At 42.2% G+C, this 24,020-nt stretch overlaps 1 protein-coding gene across 11 annotated transcripts in view; it reads left to right on the top strand.

Annotated features, from left to right (window-relative positions):
• GRIP1 (glutamate receptor interacting protein 1) overlaps positions 1–24,020 on the top strand; it is a gene marked incomplete at both ends in the record, with an annotated part of 692,303 nt that overhangs the window by 580,710 nt on the left and 87,573 nt on the right. For 8 of the 11 annotated variants that reach the window (XM_082849388.1, XM_082849396.1, XM_082849394.1 and 5 more), the window contains 5 exons: positions 2,268–2,415; positions 4,306–4,475; positions 11,562–11,714; positions 18,222–18,408; positions 19,077–19,222. In XM_082849388.1, the coding sequence (XP_082705514.1) occupies positions 2,268–2,415; positions 4,306–4,475; positions 11,562–11,714; positions 18,222–18,408; positions 19,077–19,222 (804 nt within the window). Of the gene's footprint in view, positions 1–2,267; positions 2,416–4,305; positions 4,476–10,745; positions 10,902–11,561; positions 11,715–18,221; positions 18,409–19,076; positions 19,223–24,020 lie in introns of all 11 variants that reach the window. The other 3 variants (XM_082849390.1, XM_082849387.1, XM_082849391.1) reach the window with 1 other exon arrangement.

The raw sequence follows: 24,020 nt of genomic DNA, 5'->3' as shown, positions 1-24,020 counted from the left end.
GGTACTGGCACAAAAACAGAAATATAGATCAATGGAATAGGACAGAAAGCCCAGAGGTAAACCCCCACACATATGGTCACCTTATCTTTGATAAAGTAGGCAAGAATATACAATAGAGAAAAGGCAGCCTCTTCAATAAGTGATGCTGGGAAAACTGGACAGCTACATGTAAAAGAATGAAATTAGAACACTCCCTAACACCATACACAAAAATAAACTCAAAATGGATTAAAGACCTAAATGTAAGGCCAGATACTATAAAACTCTTAGAGGAAAACATAGGCAGAACACTCTATGACATAAATCACAGCAAGATCCTTTTTGACCCACCTCCTAGAGAAATGGAAATAAAACCAAAAATAAACAAATGGGACCTAATGAAACTTAAAAGCTTTTTCACAGCAAAGGAACCCATAAACAAAATGAAAAGACAACACTCAGAGTGGGAGAAAATAGTTGCAAATGAAGCAACTGACAAAGGATTAATCTCCAAAATATACAAGTAGCTCATGCAGCTCAATATCAAAAAAACAAACAACCCAATCCAAAAATGGGCAGAAGACCTAAATCAACATTTCTCCAAAGAAGGTATACAGATTGCCGACAAACACATGAAAGGATGCTCAACATCACTAATCATTAGGGAACTGCAAATCAAAACTACAATGAGGTATCACCTCACACCAGTCAGAATGGCCATCATCAAAAAATCTACAGACAATAAATGCTGGAGAGGGTGTGGAGAGAAGGGAAACCTCTTGCACTGTTGGTGGGAGTGTAAATTGATACAGTCACTATGGAGAACAGTATGGAGGTTCCTTAAAAAACTAAAAATAAAACTGCCATACGACCCAGCAATCCCACTACTGGGCATATGCCCTGAGAAACCGTAATTCAAAAAGAGTCATGTACCACAGTGTTCATTGCAGCTCTATTTACAATAGCCAGGACATGGAAGCAGCCTTAGTGTCCATCGACAGATGAATGGATAAAGAAGATGTGGCACATATATACAATGGAATATTTACTCAGCCATAAAAAGAAACGAAATTGAGTTATTTGTAGTGAGGTGCATGGACCTAGAGTCAGTCATACAGAGTGAAGTAAGTCAGCAAGAGAAAAACAAATACTGTATGCTAAAACATATATATGGAATCTAAAATCTAAAAAAAAAATGGTTCTGAAGAACCTAGGGGCAGGACAGGAATAAAGACACAGACGTAGAGAATGGACTTGAGGACACAGGAAGGGGGAAGGGTAGACTGGGATGAAGTGAGAGAGTGGCATGGACATATATACATTACCAAATGTAAAATAGATAGATAGTGGGAAGCTGCTGCATAGCACAGGGAGATCAGCTCGGTGCTTTGTGACCACCTAGAGGGGTGGGATAGGGAGGGTGGAAGGGAGACGCAAGAAGAAGGGGATATGGGGATATGTATACATATAGCTGATTCACTTCGTTATACAGCAGAAACTAACAAAACATTGTAAAGCAATTATACTACAATAAAGATGTTAAAAAAAAATAACTACCAAAAATATACAGTGTTGAAAAGTGAGATGACTCAAAGGCTTGAGGTCATAATATATCAATAATAATAATAGTAATATTCTATGTGTATAGCACTTTATAAATTTAAAAATGCTTTAACTATACCTTGATTTCCATTGTAGTAAATGCTGAGGAAAAGGTACCATTTTCTAGGTAAGCAAGCAGACTTAGAAAATTTTAGTAACTAGTCTACGATACCATGATATCTTCTTTTACACAAAATATTGAGAAAAGGAGAAATAAGTACAGGTGTTATAACTCCATGTCCAGGCCTCTTTCCCGTGTGACCTCTGCCTCTTCTAAGTTTTAAATGCCATCCATCCGTAGTAGGTGCTAAGATGTTTATTGAGTTAATTAATTTTTTAAACTTTTCTCAAGAGACCCAGTATGTGCCAGGCACTGTGCCTAGTGATGGAGAGGGCATAAAGGTACACAAGACATCATCCCAGCTGACGTGAAGCTTAAGTGTTAGTTGAAGAGATAAACCCGTGCACATATTACCATAATACAAGCTCGATAGAACGGGTGTCCTAAAAGATGCCTTAAGAAGTTACCACGCACTGGACGTGGGGATAGTACACGGAGGGAAATCTAAGTTTCGGTGATAACGTTAACAGATCAACATCAGACTCAACATTCTCCACCTTTTTCATGTGTCTGTTTGATTATTTATTCTGCTTTGTTTTATTTTCTGAAATTTGTTCTTCCATAGATTCTGTGGCGACAGCATCCGGACCACTACTAGTTGAAGTTGCCAAAACTCCTGGTGCCAGCCTTGGTGTGGCCCTGACTACCTCGATGTGCTGTAACAAACAGGTCATTGTCATAGACAAAATCAAATCTGCAAGTATCGCAGACAGGTGAGTGTCGTAGAAAGTGCCTGCTCTTCGAAACTGCATGTGTGTTAAAATACGTAGAGATATATTTATATGTGTATATACGTGCACATATGTAATACCTACACATATACACACACAGTAAAAAAAGAGCTCTTCTACCAGTTTATGCAAGCTTCATATACAAAACAAGTTACTGGTCTAGCGCTTAAAAATTCACCTACCTTTTCAGCCACCCCATCATGTAATGTTGCTTCACCCAAATGTTTGGTGTGGCCTTTAGAAATGGGAAAAAAAGTCAAGCAACTCAGCACATTTACCTACTGTGTCCTAGGGTAATAGCCCGTTTTTGGTTTAGGGTAGCTAAGCAGATCTTTATTATGTGAACAATTAATCCTGCCACCATACAATCTTATTCCTTTTTTCTGAAATAAATAAAACAACATTTTTAAAATGATACAATCTTGAAAGAAAGGCCCTCTACCGTCATAGTGTGTTAGTCTTAGCGTTTCACCATTTTCAAGGGTCCCCGAAAACATCATTCATTCCCATGACAGTAAAAACGCAAGATTTTTATCCTGGACTCTTCTTCCTAATTAGTATTTTAGACTTACAAGAAGGGGAAAAAAAGACTACCTTACCACCTAATGAATTATTTTACGGCTTCTGGTAAGAAAACCCCCAGCTCATAGCTGAAGCACTCCAAGTGCCTCCACGTGGAATTTTCTTTTTAGATGACTTGAAATGCTTTTGTCTTGAGAAGTAGACTCTGGTCACCTTGGAAATGTTTAAATCTATTGGGTTGGCCGAAAAGTTCATCTGGGTTTTTCCATAAGATCTTACAAAAAAACCTGAACGGACTTTTTGGCCAACCCAATACTTGACTACCCAATCTCCCTTCATGTTTCCAGCCCTCTTCTGCCCAGGCCCTGGCCCTGCCTGGGGAACCTCTGACGCCGATGCACCTGTGGCCACCCCTGTAGTGGTCAATCTACAGCTCCACTGTGCTGTTACCTACATTCAGCCCTTTAACAGTAATGGCCACTGACCCACGGGTACTCTCCCATTCAACGGTGCAGGATGCTTTCATTTTCTTCCTGTTTCTTTCCCATTTCGCAGCAGGTAAGCAGTTTAAGCAGCTGTCCACTTGACTGGTACCTCGGGATGCTGACTGCTGTGTTTGCTGTTCTCAACTCATCCAGTAGCCAGTCTCTTGAGTTCAGCAAGATGTAGCAGCCAGCCCCTCCCCATCCCAGCTACCCCCGCGCTCCACTCCCCACGAAGGCCTCCTCTGACGACTCTTTGACTTCTGCATAATTTCCATCATCATCAAGAGCTTTTGTACTAATAATTGTTTAACTCCAGAAAAACAAAATAAAACAGAGTAATCAAGCACTGGTGATCTGGGAGCTTGAGTGAGACAATTCTGAGCAACACTGGCTGAATCTTTCCCCAAGTTATTGCCATTAACACAGAAAATAGTTGTAAATGACCCTATTCCCATTCTGTGAGTCACATCTTAACATTCTGAATGTTTACCAACTCACAGATATAAAAACCTATGAGGAAAAATCACAGAAAAAAGTCAAGGGGAAACATTTTCCTGTTCTTCCCTCCTTCCTGCTCACTTCCCCTCAACTTGCAGCATCACCACCCCCCAAATAATATATTTTTTATGAAGGACAAAAGAAAAACATCTCCTTGAGTTTTTCTCTGTATTCTACAAGGTTTTACATTCCTCTTCTTATCCAAGGAACTTAACATCTGAGAGGCGGTGTTTCCTATAACATCCAAACGATTCCTTTTTTTTCTTAAGTAAGTGAAAACTGTGTGAAGTTTTAACTATGAGGACGTGAAAGTTGGAATCCAGGGAGGACGGCACGCCATTGTAGTGAGACTTTCTCCCTTCCGTAGATGTGGTGCTCTGCATGTGGGCGATCACATCCTGTCCATCGACGGGACCAGCATGGAGTACTGTACGCTCGCAGAAGCAACCCAGTTCCTGGCCAACGCCACCGACCAGGTCAAGCTTGAGATTCTTCCCCATCATCAGACCCGCCTGGCCCTGAAGGGACCTGACCACGGTGAGAGGATCCATCCGGATAAATCTCTGTTATCCTCCCCTTGCAATGATTGCTTCTCCAGCAGAGTTAGAAAGCAGGGAGACGCTGAGTTTAATTCTGCCTCTGTCATTTCTTTTCAAAACAACAGGTGATCTTTGTTTACTCTTCATCTTCCAAATCCCTTTTCCTAAGCCACAGGTATTTTACTTGAAACCCCCAAATTGAGGAAAGAAACGTTGTTTGAAATAGAATTTTCAGGCTTGTACTATTTGATTTTTTTTTTTTAAAAGCCTTTGGTGCAAATTGAGTTGTGGAGAGAAGGGAAATAATTTGACTTCTTGTTATTCATATTGAATTTCCACTCTGCTTAAAGGACAGTAAAGGCAAATAGTAAAACTCCCAGTTTTCAAAACTAAAGTGGGTATCATGCCAGACCCTTCAAATATTGGGGGAGGTGAGTGGGAAGAGTTGCACGAGGGATGACTTTCTCTAGATTTTGTCTGTTCGCCAGAGTGGTTTTTTTCTTAGGATGGAGAACAACCTTTCTGACCAAATATTTCTCCTGGGAGTATCAGAATATTTCACTACAGTTATGCAGTAACAAGTGTCAACAGAGGGAATCTGCATTTTCACTGTCTTGAAGCTCACAGATCTGTTCGCTGAGCATTTATATACCATCCCACCTAGGCATCTTTAAATAAAACCCAGTGCAAGAAAAAGGACTTTGAGCCCAAAATCAAATGAAGAAAGACTCTCCAGTGAGGTCTTTGTTCCAACCCTCCTCCCTCCTTTTCCTTAATCCAAGCACCCTCCATTTTTATTCTTTGAAACCAGTTCCTCGAAGCCTCACTAATACTATCAGGGCTCCCTAAAGGCGAAGGACACATTTCTGTATGTTTAGTTAGCAAGAGAAGAATTTTCTCTGGAACCGCAATTTTGCTTATGAGGAGGTCATTTGTATCCTATGTCTCCAACCTTCTAAAACACGCTGCACTTTTCCACAGTTTAGAAAAAAAAGGGGTACCAAATAATTTTCATACTGAATGAGTCAGCTGGATACAACCTTTTTTAATTAAATGGAGCTTAGACAGCCCTGGAGCTAATGAAAATCTCCAGTACAGCCTTCCCTTTATCAGATTTTAATTTTACACATTGGAGTTGGAGACATGAGGCAGCCGAGGCAGTTTATGAAATTCTGCCTCATTTGAATGGAAATGATAGGGGGTGCAGTTCATGGGAACGTTCCCTTCCCGTCAAGGGGCTGTGCGGGCCTTTCCCGCTCACTGGCTGAGAAGGGAGATTTCTAAAATCATTAGGTTTCTTCTAAATTAATCTGAAGTCGCCACTGGATTTGGAGCACAGTGGGCACAACAGTGCACACTGCCCAGTGCTTTTTCAGCATGAGATTTCGCTTGGTAAATTCTGGTATCAGTGAATCAGGAAAGTGAACAGACCCTATAAAAATGTCATTGTCTTCAGCAACCTCATTTTTCCCACCTTTTATTTGCCCTGTATACAAATCATAAATAGTTCAAAGAGTTTCCACTCATGAAATATTAAATATTTTTACCTGCCAAGACAGTCCGAGAAGATGAATTTATATACTAAAATGGATGGAGACCAAAAATTAATTTTTCTTTTCTTCGCTGTGGAAAACCTGACATCATTTGTGATTTTGCAGGGGGGTAAAGGGCTGGTCATTTTAGTAATTCTAGCTTCTGTTTTTGACCCTGTCATCCACTTTTGTTGAAAATTGTTCACCATCTTCTTTATCTAACATACAGGCATCTCCCTACATTTTACATTAAAATCAGGCTTGTATTTCCAAGAAGAAATAAATATTGGCTCTTAAACATAATTAAATCCCCGTTAATCCTCAAAAATGTGATTGTGTTTATAATTCTCAAACTTCTGTTTTGGTATGTAGTGGTGTTGTTTTGCATAGTTTTACCCTTTTACTACAAGAAAATTCTGGTTATTTTTTCAAAATCTCTGATCCCTAAACAGCATGTCTCTCATCCCATAGGTGGATGGAGATATAACATTTCCCAGATTTTGCTTAGCAACAAAGCATGCAGGAAAATATAGCATTCAGGGAAATATAGAAATGGGCACATCAACCAGGAATAGATTAACTGTGCCTTTTGCTGGGAAGTAGCAACATTCAAAAAGCCAACAAGAATGAGTTTTTTAAAGAGCTCAGAAATTGTTCCCACTGAGGGTCTTTGGGAGACATAGTCATGACTGGAGGAAACTTTGTAAAAGAGTTTGGAAAAGAAAATGGGAGCAGGGTCATGAGGTTCTATACATTCAGTACCAGGAGGACTTCCATTTCTGAGCCCCAGGAGCAACCACCAGAGTAGCTGTTGCCTACACCCTTGGACTCCTGGACAGGACAAGAGGGTACAGTTAGAGAAGAGAACAAGCAGAAGTACCTTCCATATCAGATACCTCAAGATTTCAACAGCGATGTCACCATGCAATGATAGGAAAAGCATTATATTTTCCTTGCTGTTTATCTGTAACAAAGGACTTAGGAACACACATAGGAAGAGGCAGTGGAATATGGTGGCTGAGGGCAGCAACTCAGAGTCAGACTTTCAGCACTTTAATTCTGGCTCCACCACTTGGGAACTTAGCAAGTTACCCAACTTTTCTATACCTCAGTTTCTTCATCTGTAAAATGGGTATTATAATAATACCTACCTCATAGGTATACCGTGAGTATTATCTGAGATAATCCATGTAAAAGCACTTAGCACAGTGCCTGGTATATAGCGAGTACTCAGTGAAGGCTGACTGTTATTATGGGGACCATTAAATGGGAGAATATAAATGAATGTTTTTTGCAAAATGAAACAGCATGCCAAAAATGTACCATCTAGGGCTTCCCTAGTGGCGCAGTGGTTGAGAGTCCGCCTGCCGATGCAGGGGACGCGGGTTCGTGCCCCCGTCCGGGAAGATCCCACATGCCGCGGAGCGGCTGGGCCCGTGAGCCATGGCCGCTGAGCCTGCGCGTCCGGAGCCTGTGCTCCGCAGCGGGAGAGGCCACAACGGTGAGAGGCCCGCGTACCGCAAAAAAAAAAAAAAAAAAAAAGTACCATCTAATTTTTAAACTAAAATACTTGCCTAACATATGAGTATTAAGTACACCACCATAAAACAGAAGAGATTTAGAGTGCACGTTCAAAATAGGCTATAGCTGTCTTCTCTGGCCTACATTGTTTGTTGAACGCCTTTTGCATTCATTATCCACGGCATGCAGTTTTTTGCATTATCGAATATAATTTTTGTCTCAATTATTTGATGTGTATGAATATTTAGTCCCCAGTAGTAGTTCAAAGTCAAAGTAAATGTTATGACCTACATTTAACCTGCCTGCCACAAATGGCACAGTGCCAGGCATACAGTAGGTGCTCAATAGCTTTCTTATTGTGTTATCAATTGGACTTGACAGTAATCAAAAATGCCCAGTAATTTTCAAAGCACTCCATAAAGAACTGGGTCGAAAAGTGAGTGTAGAATTCTGAAGTTCGCTCACTGTACCTCATTTGACAATATTTTACAGAGCTCAGTAGAACGGCTGTGGGTAGATGAGCCAGACCCAGCAATGACTGTATCTTGCTAAAAAGTCTTCTGGTACACCCTAAAGTAGAATGCGGATGGTTAAAGAGAATCCATCAGGGACTTCCTGGGCAGTGCTCTTTATCCCAAGGAAACTGCTGCTGCAGTGTGGACAGTGTGGACATGGACTCTCTGGCCGATATTCCTGTTCATTCATGCATGCATCCATTCACTCATTCATTCACTCATTCATCAGTCATTATATACCAGACACTGTTCTAGTTGCCGTGATACCTCTAGTGAGCAAGACAAGCAAAGTGATTCCTAGTCTCATGGAATTTACATTCCAGTATAGAGGGAGAAACATTAAAAGTATATTAAATAAATAAAGCCATTTCAGACAGTAGTAAGTGGTATGAAGAACGTAAAGCAGCAGTGGGATAGCATGGGTGGGAGAGGGCAGCTACTACATCCAAGGAGGTCAGAACAACTCTGAGGTGGTGGTACCTGAGCTGAGACCTGAATGATGGTAAAAAGCCAGCCATGAAAACAAGGGGGAGAAGAATATTAGAGGTAGGAAGAACAGGAAGTGCAAATGCCCTGAGGCAGGAAGCAGCCTGGCTTGTTCTACGACAAGACAAAAGACCAACATGGCTGAAACAGGCAGTGATGAGGAGAGTGCTAGGGGATGAAGCTGGAGAGATAAGTAGGACTCACTTTTTTTTTTTTTTTTTTTTTTTTTTTGCGGTACGCGGGCCTCTCACTGTTGTGGCCTCTCCCGTTGCGGAGCACAGGCTCCGGACGCGCAGGCTCAGCGGCCATGGCTCACATGCCCAGCCGCTCCACGGAATGTGGGATCTTCCCGGACCGGGGCACGAACCCGTGTCCCCTGCATCGGCAGGCGGACTTTCAACCACTGCGCCACCAGGGAAGCCCAGGACTCACTTTTGATTCTGTTTGTAATTGTAACCCATTGAAGTACCTTAAATGGGAGTCACATGATCTAACTTACATATTTGAAAGATCATTCCGTATTGTGGATACAGAGACGAACCAGGGAGCCAAGTCTGAAGATGAGGAAGTGATCTAGGTGAAGGAGATGGTGGCTTGAAAGTAGAATAGTGGAGAGGGAGATGGAACCCAAACTAGAAACAGCAGTGGATAGAAGGAAAGGGCCAGATGGTTTAGGGTTACAAAATTATGGTGGCCAGAAAAGTGTACTGCAGATTCCTGAAATATTCTCTAAACTTAAGTGCCCAATGAGTGAAATTTGTTGAGTGATAGATACATCTGTTTCCTTTAAAAATGATTCATTGGCAAGTAGATAGAAAGTAGACAGAATCAATGCTATTAATAAAGGGTCGTTGGATTTTATTCTGTGTACAAGCATCGTGCTAAGCACCTTGGGTACAGAATTCTCACAGTTGGCCTGTGCAGTAGACGTTTTCATGATCTCCACTTGACATATGAGGAAACTGAGGCCTAGAGAGGTTGAGTAACTGGCCAGGGTCATATACAGAAGATGGGCTGGAGCCGGAACAGAAACTCAGCTTGGCCTCAGCCCGTGGTGATCTGTCCACACTAGTGCTTTTGTTCCATGCACTGTCTCATTCCAGAAAGGCTGTGAAGTGGCCAGTGAGACTGATATCACGGATGGTATAATCTAAACTCTTACGTAAATAACCCTCCTTTAAATACTTACAGAGTATTTGACCTCACTACATGAATAGATACTGCAGAGTCATTCACATGTAAGGCATCTAACCTTAGAATCATAACAGTAGGAGAGAAAAGTTCATATTTTTATTTTTCATTTTTTAAGATACTTAAATGAAAAATTTCATGTCAATATAGTAACAAACATAAAAGTGCTTGTATTTCAGAACACTGGGTAGAAAATCAAATCTAAACGATATTGAAATTAGAATGGAAATATGATATATAATTTTTTGAAAATAAAGGGGACACCAGAATTTTGAAATTGACTTTATTAAAATTTCATGGCATCTTAAGGAAATATAAAGTATTTGAAATACTTTAATAATTCAATATCTCTTTCAAATGTAAATACATCTTTTAAAAATACCCCCAAAATTATAAAATATATTGAGACTTTTATCTTCTGATTAGAGTATAAATAAGATCCTGATAATGATAGATGATTAGAGTGGTTTATTGTTGAGAAAAATCAGGTTCAAGTGATGAATAGTAGTGTAATTAAAATGTCAGAGCAGTAAATTGTGATGTGTGACTAGTAAACCCCTTGAATCAGGAGCCAGTGTGATTTAGCGTTCCTTCTTTCCTTCTTCTCAAAACAAGTGCTACTAACTGGCCAAGATTTGCAAATCTTTAATCACTAGTCTTGTGCCATAGATCTTTGTGGGGTTGACTTTTAAGTTAAAAAAAAATGTTTTTAATCTCTGCTGTGAAGCACAAGGGGAGATTAGAAATGGATTCAATAGTCATCTTAAAAGGAGAAAAAATGGGCTGGGGAAAGACATGCATTAGTCTTGCGAAGATGAAAAGTTACCATCCCTGATGTTAATCATCAGTTTTGCTGACCACTAAGAAAAGGGCAAAGTCAATATTTTTTTTTTTTTTGCAAGCAGCTTTCATTTTTTGGTTACACTTTTTATTTGTGCAATTCAAGTTACTTTTTCCTCTTTTTTTTTTTTTTGGTTCTTTGTTTGTTTGTTTTTATTTCTCATCATCACTTCATATGGGCAGTGAAAATTCAGAGGAGCGACAGGCAACCTCCCTGGGATTCCTGGGCCAGCGACCACTGCAGTCTTCACACCTACCATCACTATAATACGTACCACCCAGACCATTGCAGAGCGCCAGCCCTGACATTCACGAAAGCACCTCCTCCCAACAGCCCTCGTAATGTTCCAGGCTTTCGCCTCCTGGTCTTTTACTTAAATTATATTCTTCTCACCCCTTCCTCATTTGATTCATACCATTTTTGGTTTCATGGGTGTGGTGTGCTTTTCTTTATGTAGTAGCAACTTATCATTTCTGTCATCTCTTAAGTCCTTCTTTTCCATCAGAAAGCATTTGTTGTTAGGAAAGGACGTAAAGGTTCCGAATGCTTTATGTGTGGCCAGGAAATACCAATGCAGAATAGTATATACAGTACAGTATTCTCAGACCTTATTTGTGTATATGGAACCACTTGTGAAATTCATGTCAGAAAATATCTATGAAAATGAGGTTATGTGTTTGATGCATTGAGTTGTTGTTTATGGAGAAACTTGTTTTAATGTTTACTTTTTTGTCTAAAGCAAAATTCATAGAGCCTCTCCGTGTTGCATTATACTTATGAAGATCAGCGCTGCTCCTCAGGCACTTCCGGGCCCTTGTAACTCAGATTCTAAAGCGCTGTCTCCATGGCTCCTGAGATCTGGTCTCTTATTGGTTGGGGTACCTACTAGCCATTGCTGTGCCTCTTGTGTGTCTTTCTATATTGTTGCTGGTTGGCAGGTGTGGCAGGCTCACACCCCACCTGAGAATGCTCTGTGCCAAGTCCTCACTCTTTTACAGCAGCTTTGTCTTCATCCTTCTCTCCTACCTCCACGAGTGCATACAGCCTGAGTTCCCTGAACATGGGGACTTTGCCTCGAAGCCTCTACTCCACTAGCCCACGTGGAACCATGATGAGGAGGAGGTTGAAAAAGAAAGACTTCAAAAGCTCACGTAAGTGAAATGTTAGCCAGTGACTTTTGGCCTGGAGGAAACGGGTGGGTCTGTTGGAGTCTTGGATATAAGGAAACCTGCGGGAAGAGTGTTTCACAGGTAGACGCTAAGCAGCTCGCAGCCCTGCGCCAAAGACCGTTGAAATGATCTCTCTTATCGACAAAGTAATGATTGCACCAAATACGGTTTCAGACTGAATTTGTTAGTTCATTCTACCTTTGCCTACAACTTTTTTTTTTTGAGATCTTTTTCTTGCTCTTTTGATCTGATAAAATAACCAAAGATGTGATTTTTTTTTCTTTAAGACTCCTTCCTTATATTCTGGGTAGTTTTGGACATGAAATCTTTGTTCTTAGTTTCTTATTCACTCTAAAGCAATTCTTTGAAAACTAGGTCCCCCTTTTGATAAATATAAGAGTTCCATGCAGTTGTTTAATATTATTATAAATTTCATACTAAATTGTATTTCATGAACCTCCCCCTGCAAGAAAGGCAATGATAAGTTTAAACACGCGTTTTCAAACTATATCTCATTCCCCTTGAATGTGCCTTTTCAAACTGTATTTCACTCCCCAAGATTCTAATACTTTCCCCAGGAACGTGCCCCACTGAAAATCTCTGCCCTAACATATATCTGTTACTCACTCCAGCGTCAGGAAGATTGAAGGATGTTCGTCTTTACAACAAGCATCCTAAGGTCCAGGAATTTCGACCGTGATTCTTAGAAATATGACCTTCTGGGACAGCCAAGCACATTAGATTAGGCAAGACTAGGAAAATGTGGTTGGCTGCTTGTTTCTGGATAGCTGGTTGTACGTGTAAACAAGAAAAGGGTGGTTGAATGCCTTAGGGAAGAAGGGAAGAAACACATCACTCCTAAATTTTTCTTTTGTGGTGATGGGAGGGCAGAATATAATCTCTCATCATAATCACATAAGTTTTAAAGGAAGAGAACACCTATCTCTCCAACCAGATCTAATCATAGTCTAGAGAGGTGTGAGTATTTCTTGTTGTTTTTGGTGGCCATGATTATGATTCCTGTAAAGAAGCTCAAAGAAGATGGGATCTCTTCCTGTGCTCACCATGGGGATAAAGAAAGGACCACTCTTAAGTTACCTAAACAAAACCAAACCCAGGTACTTCAAGACTGGTGTTAAAGAGAAAATGTTCTTGTGAGGAAGGGTGGTTGGATCTATTGGCTCTTCAGCTGGTTTGCCAGAGATTCGTCTTCAGAGGTGGGTCTGTGGCCAGGCCTACCAATGCCACCATCAGTGTAGGAGACCAGCCATCACCATACTGGGACATGGTCTTTTCATGTTATAAGAACCTGAGGTTTCCTTACAAGGAAAACCATCGCAAACCTCCACTGTGGTGTATTCATGATATTGACGTGCATATCCCTTCAAATAGAAGATTTGTCATCTTTCGTATAGGTAAAGAGAAGGAAGACTGAGAACAAGGAACTCCTAGAGCCTCATATGTTTCTTAGCTGACTCGAGAGAGCAAATTATTTACTCATGGAAGAAATGAGTTGAAGGCAACAGAGTGAACTGGTTATGAGCATAGCCTCTGGAACCAGGTTGTGTAGGTTCTCATCCCAGTGTCATTAATTTCTAGCTCTAGGACCTTGAGCAGATTTTCTAAGCTCTCTGTACTTTGGCCTTCTTAGCTACAAAGTGGGGCTAATTATAGTATTTACCTTATTGGGTAATTGTGAAGATTATATGAAAATGTGTATATGTCTGTCTGTGTGTGTGTGTGTGTGTGTGTGTGTGTGTGTGTGTGTGTGTGTGTGTATTCTCATCACTGAAAGGAACATGCAGGACAAGAAATACATTCTAGACTATATATTCATATATATATATATATATGATATGTTCATATATATGTATGAACAATGATATATTCTCATATAATCTTCACAATTACCCAATGAAATAAGAACTATAATTATAAATGTACTATATATATAATATATATATGTGCTAGAACAATACTTATTAAATAGTAAGCACTATTGAAGTAAGCACTAGTATTTGCTATTATGATGCCTATATCTGAGATGTTAACACTGCTTTCAAACTTATGCATTTTTCACATGGTTCCACTTTGACATAATACATAGGTTGAGTCTTCCATTTAATGCCTCAGGATTTGTGGTGGATATTTTTATATGAGATTTTTTACATAAAATGCCTTCTTGTGCAACACTGCTTACTGAGAGAAAACAGGCTAACAGCCCTCAGCAGGGAAGAGCAATTAAAATTGATGCATTCATGTTCATACTTCTGCTTTAATGGCCAAACATTTGTTTGTGTGAGGTAAGACTGCTGTCTTGATTAAGGATATTAGTGACTACAAATAAATGATAATCTATTTGGCTATCTCAGGTGATGTTTACACATTTTAAAGTTTTTTGGTTTTGGGGTTTTTTTTTTTTTGGCTGTGTTGGGTCTTTGTTGCTGCACACAGGCTCTCTCTAGTTGCGGTGAGCAGGGGCTACTCTTCGTTGCGGTGTGTGGGCTTCTCATTGCGATGGCTTCTCTTTGTTGTGGAGCACGGGCTCTAGGCACACGGGCTTCAGTAGTTGTGGCACGTGGGCTCAGTAGTTGTGGCTCACGGGCTTTAGAGCTCAGTCTCAGTAGTTGTGGCGCACGGGCTTAGTTGCTCCTGAGTCATGTTCTCCAGGCTTGCTCTCATGCCTCTGCACCTCTGTATGTGCTGTGCCCTCTGCCACTTTAGCCCTTCCCTTGTTTTTTTGTTTTTTTGCGATACACGGGCCTCTCACTGTTGTGGCCTCTCCCGTTGCGGAGCACAGGCTCCAGATGCACAGGCTCAGCAGCCATGGCTCACGGGCCCAGCCACTCTGCGGCATGTGGGATCTTCCCGGACCGGGGCACAAACCCGCGTCCCCTGCATCGGCAAGCGGACTCTCAACCACTGCGCCACCAGGGAAGCCCCCTTCCCTTGTTTTTTTTTTTTTTTTTGATATTTATTTATTTGGTTGCACTGGATCTTAGTTGCAGCAGGTGGGCTTCTTGGTTGCAGCACATGGGTTCCTTAGTTGCAGCAGGTGAAATGGGGGTGGAGGGGGAGAGCAAATGATGATACTGAGAAGCTGAGGTTGAGAAGAATGTTGTTTAAGGAATTCTTTTCAAATGGCTGGATCTTTTCAGTCTTGTAGGAAAGACTCAGGAACAGAGCATAAGGGAACGTGAGACTGGATGGGCAGGAGAAAATGAACTTATGAAGGATCCTGCGTAGTCTGCTAGAATGAGAGATTTTGTTCTCTAGGAAATCGGGAGCCATTAAAAGATTCTAAACTGGGGGGTGACCTTTGCATAGTAGAAAAGCCCCTTGGGAGCAATTTGGAGCTGTTAGCAAAAGATAAGGGGCAAGGACACTGGTTGGAAGCCTATGTAGTAATCTCTACTAGCAGTGATGAGGCTGTACGCCAGGAGAGTAGAGAAGTTGGGGCCTCATCTTAAACAAAGTTAATCTGGCAATAATATACGGAAAGCACTGGACATGAGGGGACCCAGAAACAGGTATATTAGAATAATTGGAATATGAATGGAATGCAATGAAAGTAATGAGAGCCTGAATTAAGGCATTGGTGATAAGAAGGGAAAGGAGGATTTATACAAGATATATTTTAGTCATCATCCTGGGAGAACTCAGCAACTGATTGGATTTAAGACAATGAGTTGTTGTGAGTCAAAGGTTACTTTGAGATTTCAAGCCTGAAGGACCATCAACATGATGGTCCCATTCATAGAAATAGTGGTGGCAAAGAGAAAGAGAAGATGATTAACTCAATTTGAAGATGTTGAGTTTGAGGAGTCAATGAGACATCCTTGTGGATGGGACATCAAGGAAATGCATCACTGGAGCTTGAGAGAGTCTAGAGAGGGAGACACGAGAAGATACATGAGAGGTCATATTACAGGTGCGCTGGAAGTGAATGGGGGAAAGAATGAGAGTAGAAAACACTTAGGACAGAACCGTGGTCAGCTCTATGTTTGGAGTGCAGAAGGCAAAGGAAGTGGTAAGGGCTGGAAGAGTAAGAAACTAAGAACAAAACTTCATCAAAAGTAAGAGAGGCACCTCAGGAAGAAAGGGATAGTTCCCAAAGCCAGTTGCTGCAGAGTGGTTAGAGAGGATGAGGCCATTGATTTTGGCAATCAGGAAGTCATCCTCACGAGAGTAGTTACAGTAAAGGGTGAAGGGAGAAGTCAATTTTAAGCAGTTTGGGAATCAGTACAAATCTATAGAGAAAGGTCAGAAGGCTAGGGGAGTGAGTAGGAAAGTTAGGAAAAATGTCAAGAGAGAAGTTTTTGTGGCACAAAATCACAGAGGGAGTGGAAAGGGAGGGATAGTATCAAAAATAATGAAAGGAAGAATTAGCCTTGTACATCCTCCTGAAATGGGGGTGGGGGGGAGAGCAAATGATGATACTGAGAAGCTGAGGTTGACAAGCATGTTGTTTAAGGAATTCTTGTCAAATGGCTGGATCTTTTCAGTCTTGTAGGAAAGGAAGTAAAGTTTGACCCTTAAAAGAGTAGAAATATTTGTGAAAAATCCCATGAGGAATCAAATAAGGTGACAAAATATTACACCACAGAAGATTCCAGGGCCCCATAGAGAATAATGTGAATTCGTCATGTCTTTCTGTAGGACCCTTCAGCAACTCAGTAACAGCAGTGGAGTGTCTGGCTATTACCAAAGAGTATGGTGTATGAGAGTAGACAGAATCACATGAGGTGTAAGAATACTAGCAGAGGCCTCATTGAAATGGTCACCGGAGGCCCAGGTGGAGTGTGGAGGAAAATGATGTTAGAAAAGGCAACGAGGAAAGATGATGGCTTGCAAACCAGATTCTCACGTGAGGGAGGCAGAAGCTTCTGGAGTGTTCTGCTCCTACCTCACTACCTGCAATAGCTGTGTTCTTATCTGGAATACAAGGGCATCTCTTACGTGCTTTCATATGAAGGGGGGGAAATATCCGTTGCTAAAAATATTGTTTGAAAGCCATTAGACTAGGAGACAAGTGAGAGAAAATGGGACTGGACGTCATAAAGAGGAGAAAGTCAGATCGTAGGGACTCGGGAAGATGGCTCATAAGGACGTGTGATCAATAAGGAGGATTCAGATATTGAGATCCTGGAGCTCTATCCACTTTGAAGGAAGATGGGGTCCAGCATAGGGCTCTGCTGGCAGAGAACTGGAGGAGGATGGAACTGCTAGTAACTGGCATTGAGAGAGATGAAGAACCGTCAAGCCAGCATGTTAGGAGATTACGGCCATGATGTCAAAGGTGCCGAGACAACGAAGGGTTAGAGGAGGTAGGTTCACAGCCAAGTCCTGAAGTCGGTGAGGAAATGGAGGGACTTCACAAAAACAGAAAACTATGGGTTTGAAGATGAGACAAAGCAGAAATGAATACAGAATATGGAACTTGAAATAGGAGTGATTTGAGATAAACAGCACTGCATACGGGCAGCAAGGAGTATTCTAAACCCTTCTCTCTCCTTGCCCCAGGCAGGGAGCGTGAGGGAAAATAGCTTGTGGTTGGAGAGTGTCCTGAGGTGTATGGTGGCATCAGGTTTCACTTGGAGGAAGGAGGCCAGAGACCTTTATTGGAGGAAGCGGCAGTCAAACGCAGGACCCTACAGGCAGAGAGCTTGCTCATGGAGAGCAAAGGAGGCATGGGTGCCAGTGAGCAGCGCTGAGACGAAGGCATTCCTGGAGGATGCTTCTTCACCACCTAGGTCGGGAATGGGAACTAGACAGCTGTGTGCCTGGGGGCTTGGATGAATATCAGAGAAATGAATGAAATAAGAGATGACAAAACAGGCTGGCGAGCCAGTGGGAAAGAACAAGAGCTGAAGAGACCAAATTTGCGGGTAGGAGGAATGTAGGGTTTAAAGGACTCCATTGTGGCAACCCAACGCCACGTTAAGGCTGATGACCAGAACATCCTCATCACCCCAGGAGCCAGACTTGGATCAGTTGTTTCTTCAAAAGTGAAGGTCAAGTTGTTTGTAAAAGCTGGAACCTTAGGTGCAAATAGCTAAAGTGGGGGTTGGGGGGGGACACATTAGACCAGTTAAGCCCAACCCCCATTTTCCTAGATAGGAAGGAGATAGATGACTTAACCCAAGGTCACCCAACTGGTTGCTTAGTGGTCGAGCCAGGACTAGACCTCAGGTACCCTGACCCCAAGACCATCCTCTTCCTACAGCTCCCACAACTGTCCCTGATATTAGGGGTGGGCCTGAGGAGGGGGCTACACTGATGCTGTGACTTAGATGTGACAAATATTGGGAGATTCATCTATCCTGTTCAGCTCTGGTGAAACTTTTTATGCTAAAAGACCGAAACCTCACATCCCACCATTGCCAATGAGCTTTTGTTCCGGAGACACGATCTGTTTCAGAAATGCTGGTGCTCCTGGTGCCTGTTCTAATCTAAAGTCATTTCTTGTGTGTGTGTTTGTTCCTCTAGTGTCATTAGCCTCCAGTACGGTGGGCTTGGCTGGGCAGGTTGTTCACACAGAAACCACAGAGGTTGTGCTCACAGCAGATCCTGTCACAGGATTTGGGATTCAACTGCAGGGCAGTGTGTTTGCCACAGAGACCCTCTCCTCTCCACCTCTGATTTCCTATATTGAAGCTGACAGCCCGGCAGAGAGGTGAGACATTTTCTTTCACGGCATCGTTGTCTGCCCTGCATTTCTCGCTGGCTGTCTTTGACTAGCTAATAAATCATGGAACAGTGCTCAACGCAGGAAATGCAAGACGTGATGAACTCTGTTCTGACAATAAAATTTTACGTTCTTGATCAGGTTTGAGACAGAATAGCGAGCATGAGTGCCTTTAGCAGATTTTTGTCTGTTGGCGACTAGAGGCTAAATTAATTAAAAAGGGAAAAAAAATCCATTAAAAAAATCTCTGAAGTCCAAACTTCATAATAATTTCTGTGCCATGGGGGAATGCACATTCATCATTACTATATATTGGTTCAGATCAGGTTATAACAATACCATGGTGCTGAATTATTAATTACTTTTCCGGGATACTTCAAGATTCCCTTGCTCACATTTGTAGCCAAGAAATGCAAGAATGTAGGACATTGCATATAACCGAATCACTTTGCTGTACACCGGAAACTAACACAATATTGTAAATCAACTACACTTTTATTAAAAAAAAAAGGAATGTGGGATATTGCAGTTGACCTAATAGGATGCCCACAACATTAAATAAATAAGACCAAATGCTATTTGCCAGGATCTTGGCAACTTCAAGTGGATAATTATTTACTCCATCTGTGACCCGTAACGTGTGGTTCTAAATTCAGATGTGGGGTGCTACAGATTGGAGACAGAGTGCTGGCCATTAATGGAATTCCAACTGAAGACAGCACCTTCGAGGAAGCCAGCCAGCTCCTCCGAGACTCTTCAATCACAAGCAAGGTCACACTGGAAATTGAGTTCGATGTTGCAGGTATGATCATATAATCTCAAGTCAGCTGCGTAGTCAGGAGTGGACTGCATGTGAATCATGTGGGTTATGTGGCAGGGGACGGGGGAGGAATGACAAATTGTTTTTATGTAACGAACGTGCTTTTGTTTCGGAGGTTCAAGGTGTCATTTTGAACTGAGCATTGCTTTTGTATTATTCATTAAAATGTCACCACAAGAACAATTGAAAATAAATGTGACAAAATGAATAAGTAATAGCTGCTATAAAAGTGATTTTAAAAATCATGTAGCCTTTATTCTTCCTGACTTTTCCCCTATATGCTAGAGAAACCATATTCTTCAGTCACAGGGGCAAGAAATGCCTCTCTTTGACTCTTCCCACTGCAGAAAAAAATATGCAAGTTCTGTGGGGAACAATGAGAATTCATTGGGTGGATTTATTCAAGCCCAGTAGGTGAATATTTGGTCTCTAGCGTTAAAGAGAATCGCACCAGACACTTGTTAAAAAGGACAAGGGAGACTTTATTCAAGACTATTTCAGTAGCGATCAAGACTTGCAATAGGAAAGAAATTGAACTCAGAGTCAGTCAGCAAGTGCATTTGTGTGACTTAAGTTTGGCCATGGAAGGAGTCCTTGTCAGTAGCTAATAGGTGTACAGGTTTTAGAGGTCTGTGCTAGTTCCCATTTAAGAAAGTTGTCTTCTCTTAATGAAATACTATCTCACAGACCCAATAACCTTTACCAATCAATAAAGATATGCCTTTGGACATAGGGATCACATTATCCCAACAAATATTTGCTGAATGTTTACTGTGGGCCAGTTACTATTCTATACAGTGGAGATGCAACAGTGGACAGGAGAGGGAAAAAAAAAATCCCTGTCTTCATGAAGCTTATATTATAGCAGTACAGAAAGTTAATTTAAAAATTAGTAAATATAAATTTAGGCAGTAATAGTGCTCTGAGGAAAATAAAGCCGAATGGGGGTTAGAGAATGACTGTAGGGTTTTTTTTTTTTTTTTCCATAGGATAACTCTCTAAGGAAGAGACATTTCAGCAGAGATTTAAAGGTTGAGAAGGAGCCAGCCATGTCAGAATCTTGGAGGAGAGCATTCCAGGCAGAGGGAGCAGCCAGTGTAATAAGCTTGGTGGATTTGAGGAACAGCAAAAAGGGCTCTTGCTGGAGCATATAAAGGAGCTGGGGATAGGAGTCAGGTCTGGATTTGGAGGTGGGGTGGGAGAGGTTGGAACAGGCCAGTGCAGTGCCTTGGTACAATTTTATAAGTGTAACGAAGTCATGGAGCCTGTTATGGAGGGGAGTGAGATAACCTGATGGATGTTTTGGAGAGATCCTTATGAAGTGTAGGGGGGACAGTAGCAAACTTAGAAAAAAACAGAAGATTGTAGCAGAAGATTGGTGGCTTGGACAAGGCGGTAGTGCTAGAGATGGTGACAGAGAGTGAAGTTTAGGATGCGGCTTGAAGCAGATCTAACATAACTTGCTTATGGGTCGGATATGGAAGATGAGAGAAAGGGGAGATCATAATGCTCCTGAGTTATGAAGGTGAGTGGTTGAGCAGATAGCAGTGTCTTTAACTGAGAAGAAGACCTGAAGCGTAGAAATTTGGGGATAACAAAAAGAGTTCTGTTTTAAACATGAGTAGGCAAATCCACTGTCAATACTAGGGAAAAAAGGACAAGTACATCCATTCCTTACTCAAAAGACTCTTCCCAAGTACCAGTTACTAAGTGCTAGGTGCTGCGCTATGTTCAGATCATTGAAAGAAAGAATAGAAAGGATCGACATTCAAGGACTTTGGATCCAATTAGACACAAGAACGAACTGCTGAAAGATAAGACTAGACCTGCTGAAAGTGTGTTGCCACTGGAATGCAGAAGGAAGTGCCCAGGAGACTGCAGGCTACCTCCTGGAGCCTGGGATTGGGGTCTCTGCTGGAGAGCAGGACTGAGGAGTGACCAACATGGTGGTGATGGTTAAAGTCATGGAATAAAGGACACCACTAGGGAAAGAGTAGTGTTAAGAAGGGGACTGAGGAGGGGACTTTGCCTGAGGAATACTAAGATTTAAAGGGAAAGGACGCGAGTAAAGGAGATGATGAAGATGCTATAGGAGAAGTGGGAGGAGAACCAAAACTCTTTGGAAGCCAAAGCAAGAGTTTCAAGGCAAAAGTCGCCGTCAATAGCGTAAAAGTGCTGTGGAGAATTCAAGTAAGAAAGGCAGGAAAGGAAATGTCCCCTGGATTCAGCAATTAGGAAGAAAGACATCGTAGAGAAGTTTTAAGCAACTGGCGGACAGAAGTCAGATTGCAGGGAGCTGAGGGGTGAGGGAAGAAAGTGTGGAGAAGTACAGACAAGCTGTGCTTATTGTCTGTCTGCCAAGGGGTCTTGGAAGACAGTTTGGCAGGAAAAATGCAGGGAGTAGATGAAAAGGACTGGAGGCCACCATGGGCTCCTCTTTTGAGAACTTCTGCAACATTTAGTTACATACTCGGTGCTCTGTTTTATACTGTCCTATCTTCTTTTTTCTTAAATTTATTTATTTTATTTATTTATTTTTGGCTGCGTTGGGTCTTTGTTGCTGCGCACAGGCTTTCTCTAGTTGCGGCAAGCGGGGGCTACTCTTCTTTGCTGTGCGCGGGCTTCTCATCGTGGTGGCTTCTCTTGTTGCGGAGCATGGGCTCTAGGCGGGCGGGCTCAGTAGTTGTGGCTCATGGGCTCTAGAGCGCAGACTCAGTAGTTGTGGCTCATGGGCTTAGTTTCTCCGAGGCATGTGGGATCTTCCCGGATCAGGGCTCCAACCCGTGTCCCCTGCATTGGCAGGAAGATTCTTAACCACTGCGCCTATACCACCCTATCTTCTAATCGGTGGTTCTCAACCAAGGTCAGTTTTGCCCCAGAGGACATTTGGCAGTGTCAAGACATTTAGCTGTAGATGAAAGGAGATGGGACAACAGATAGAAGGGGATTCCACATTCAGAGAGGTGTTATTTTGTTTGGTTAAGACTGGAGAGATTTGAGCATGTTTGGGGCCCGAAATAAATGAAAGAGAAAAGAGATAATTGGTAGATACGGGTTTCCAGAGGGATGAGAAGGGAAGTTATCTAGAACATAGGTGGATAACTCGTCTAAGACAGAAACTAGAAGACCTCTCCCTAGGAGTTTGAAGAGAAAGATGTGAGAATGTAATTACATTTTTAGCTGTGTTTAGGAAGATCATGTAAGAACTGTCAAGCAAGGGTGAAAGGGTCAGCACCTTGGGGAGTTGAAAAGAATGGTGACGGTTTAGAATAGCTAATGGGGAAATGAATGAGATAACCAACCAGACTCATGTAAAGGGATTTTCAAGCTGGGTGGTAGCCCAAGCAGACTCCAGAAGCTCTAAGTCTATAGCAACATCAAACCACATGGTCAAGTAGTTTTTTGTCAGGAGACCTCAACTGCCGAAGAATAAAAGCAAAGACAGTAGATGATTAGATTGACCCAGAGACTGAGATTTCCAGAGAAGTTTCAAAGAAGGAGCACGGAAGTCATAGAGGTTCAAATCGTTGCAGGAAGAGCAGAGGAATGATTATGATAATAGCATCAAAATTATCATGATATTTATCAAATGCTTACTCTATGGCATGTTACTTTTCTAAGCCCTGCCTGTACATTAGCTCATTTAGTCCTTAAAACAGCAATGGAGAAAGTTACTATTATTATGTCCCCAGAAAACGGAGATTCCCATTAATGGTAGGTCTGGGATTTTAACACAGACAGTGCGGCTCCAAGGGCCACACTCGAAGCACTACGCATACTGCCTGTGCTTGAGAGAATCTAGCTTAGAGAGGGACGGAAATCAGTAAAGGAGCAGCATGAGAGACCAGAAGGAAAGGGAGCACTTCAGGAATTAGGAGTCTTCAGGAAGGAAAATGGGGGGAGTGAGAGGAAGGGAATGAGAAGGCTAACAGCCAGGAGACTGAGGTCAAAGTGGCATATTAGAGTTAAGATTTCAGAGGTCAAGGAAGGCTCAGGGTAGTGAGCTGCCGAAGTGAAGCGGAGTGGAGGCAAGTATCATTCAACCAGAGGTCTGGGAGTGGGGGGATGCAGAGTGATGGGCGGAGCATCTACGTGGTGAAGTCTCTCAGGAGGGGGGTGGGACTTGGAATGAGGAGGGCGGGACTTGGAATGAGGAGGGCGGGACTTGGAATGACGAGGGAGTATGAACTAGCTGCTCCTGCCATGCACACTCCCATCGAAGTCTCTCTGCAGTTGCTGTTCCCTCTGCCTGGGCAGCTCTTCCCCAACATGTCTGGGTGGTTTGCTCACTTCATTCAGATCTTTGCTCAGATTGCTCCAAGAAGCCTTCCACGACATCTATCACTGTCTGTCCCCTTGCCCAGATTTATAGCTCTTCTTCTCCCTTCTTATGCCATGATGTTATGGGGTATATTTATTTGTTCCTTGTCTTGTCTTCTCCAGTAGGAAAATCTATGATGTCAGGGACTTTGTGCCTTTTGTTCAAGAATGTACCCCAGCACCCAGAATGGTGCTTGGAATACAGGAGGCCCTCAGCCAATACTTGGTGAATGAATGAATGAATGAATGAAGTACAATGGGCACTCCTGAGAGACTAGGATCAGGAAGTTCAGTCTGCACCACGAATGGATTTCATACCCATTGCTTCTCTGAGGTTCCTCGTCTCTTGGTGCTGCTTGTTTCTTCACATCTGCTCCCTTTGTCCCTGTACAAGTTTTCTGTGACTTCTGACTGTACATGATCGCCCCATCCTTGCTAACATGCCCAGCCAGGACCAGCC

Source organism: Leucopleurus acutus (genome assembly GCF_964270905.1).
Source record: "Leucopleurus acutus genome assembly, chromosome: 11".
In the NCBI taxonomy this organism is placed as follows: Eukaryota; Metazoa; Chordata; class Mammalia; order Artiodactyla; family Delphinidae; genus Leucopleurus; species Leucopleurus acutus.
Note: the sequence above shows the minus strand (reverse complement) of the source record. Positions and strands in the feature narration are given on the sequence as shown.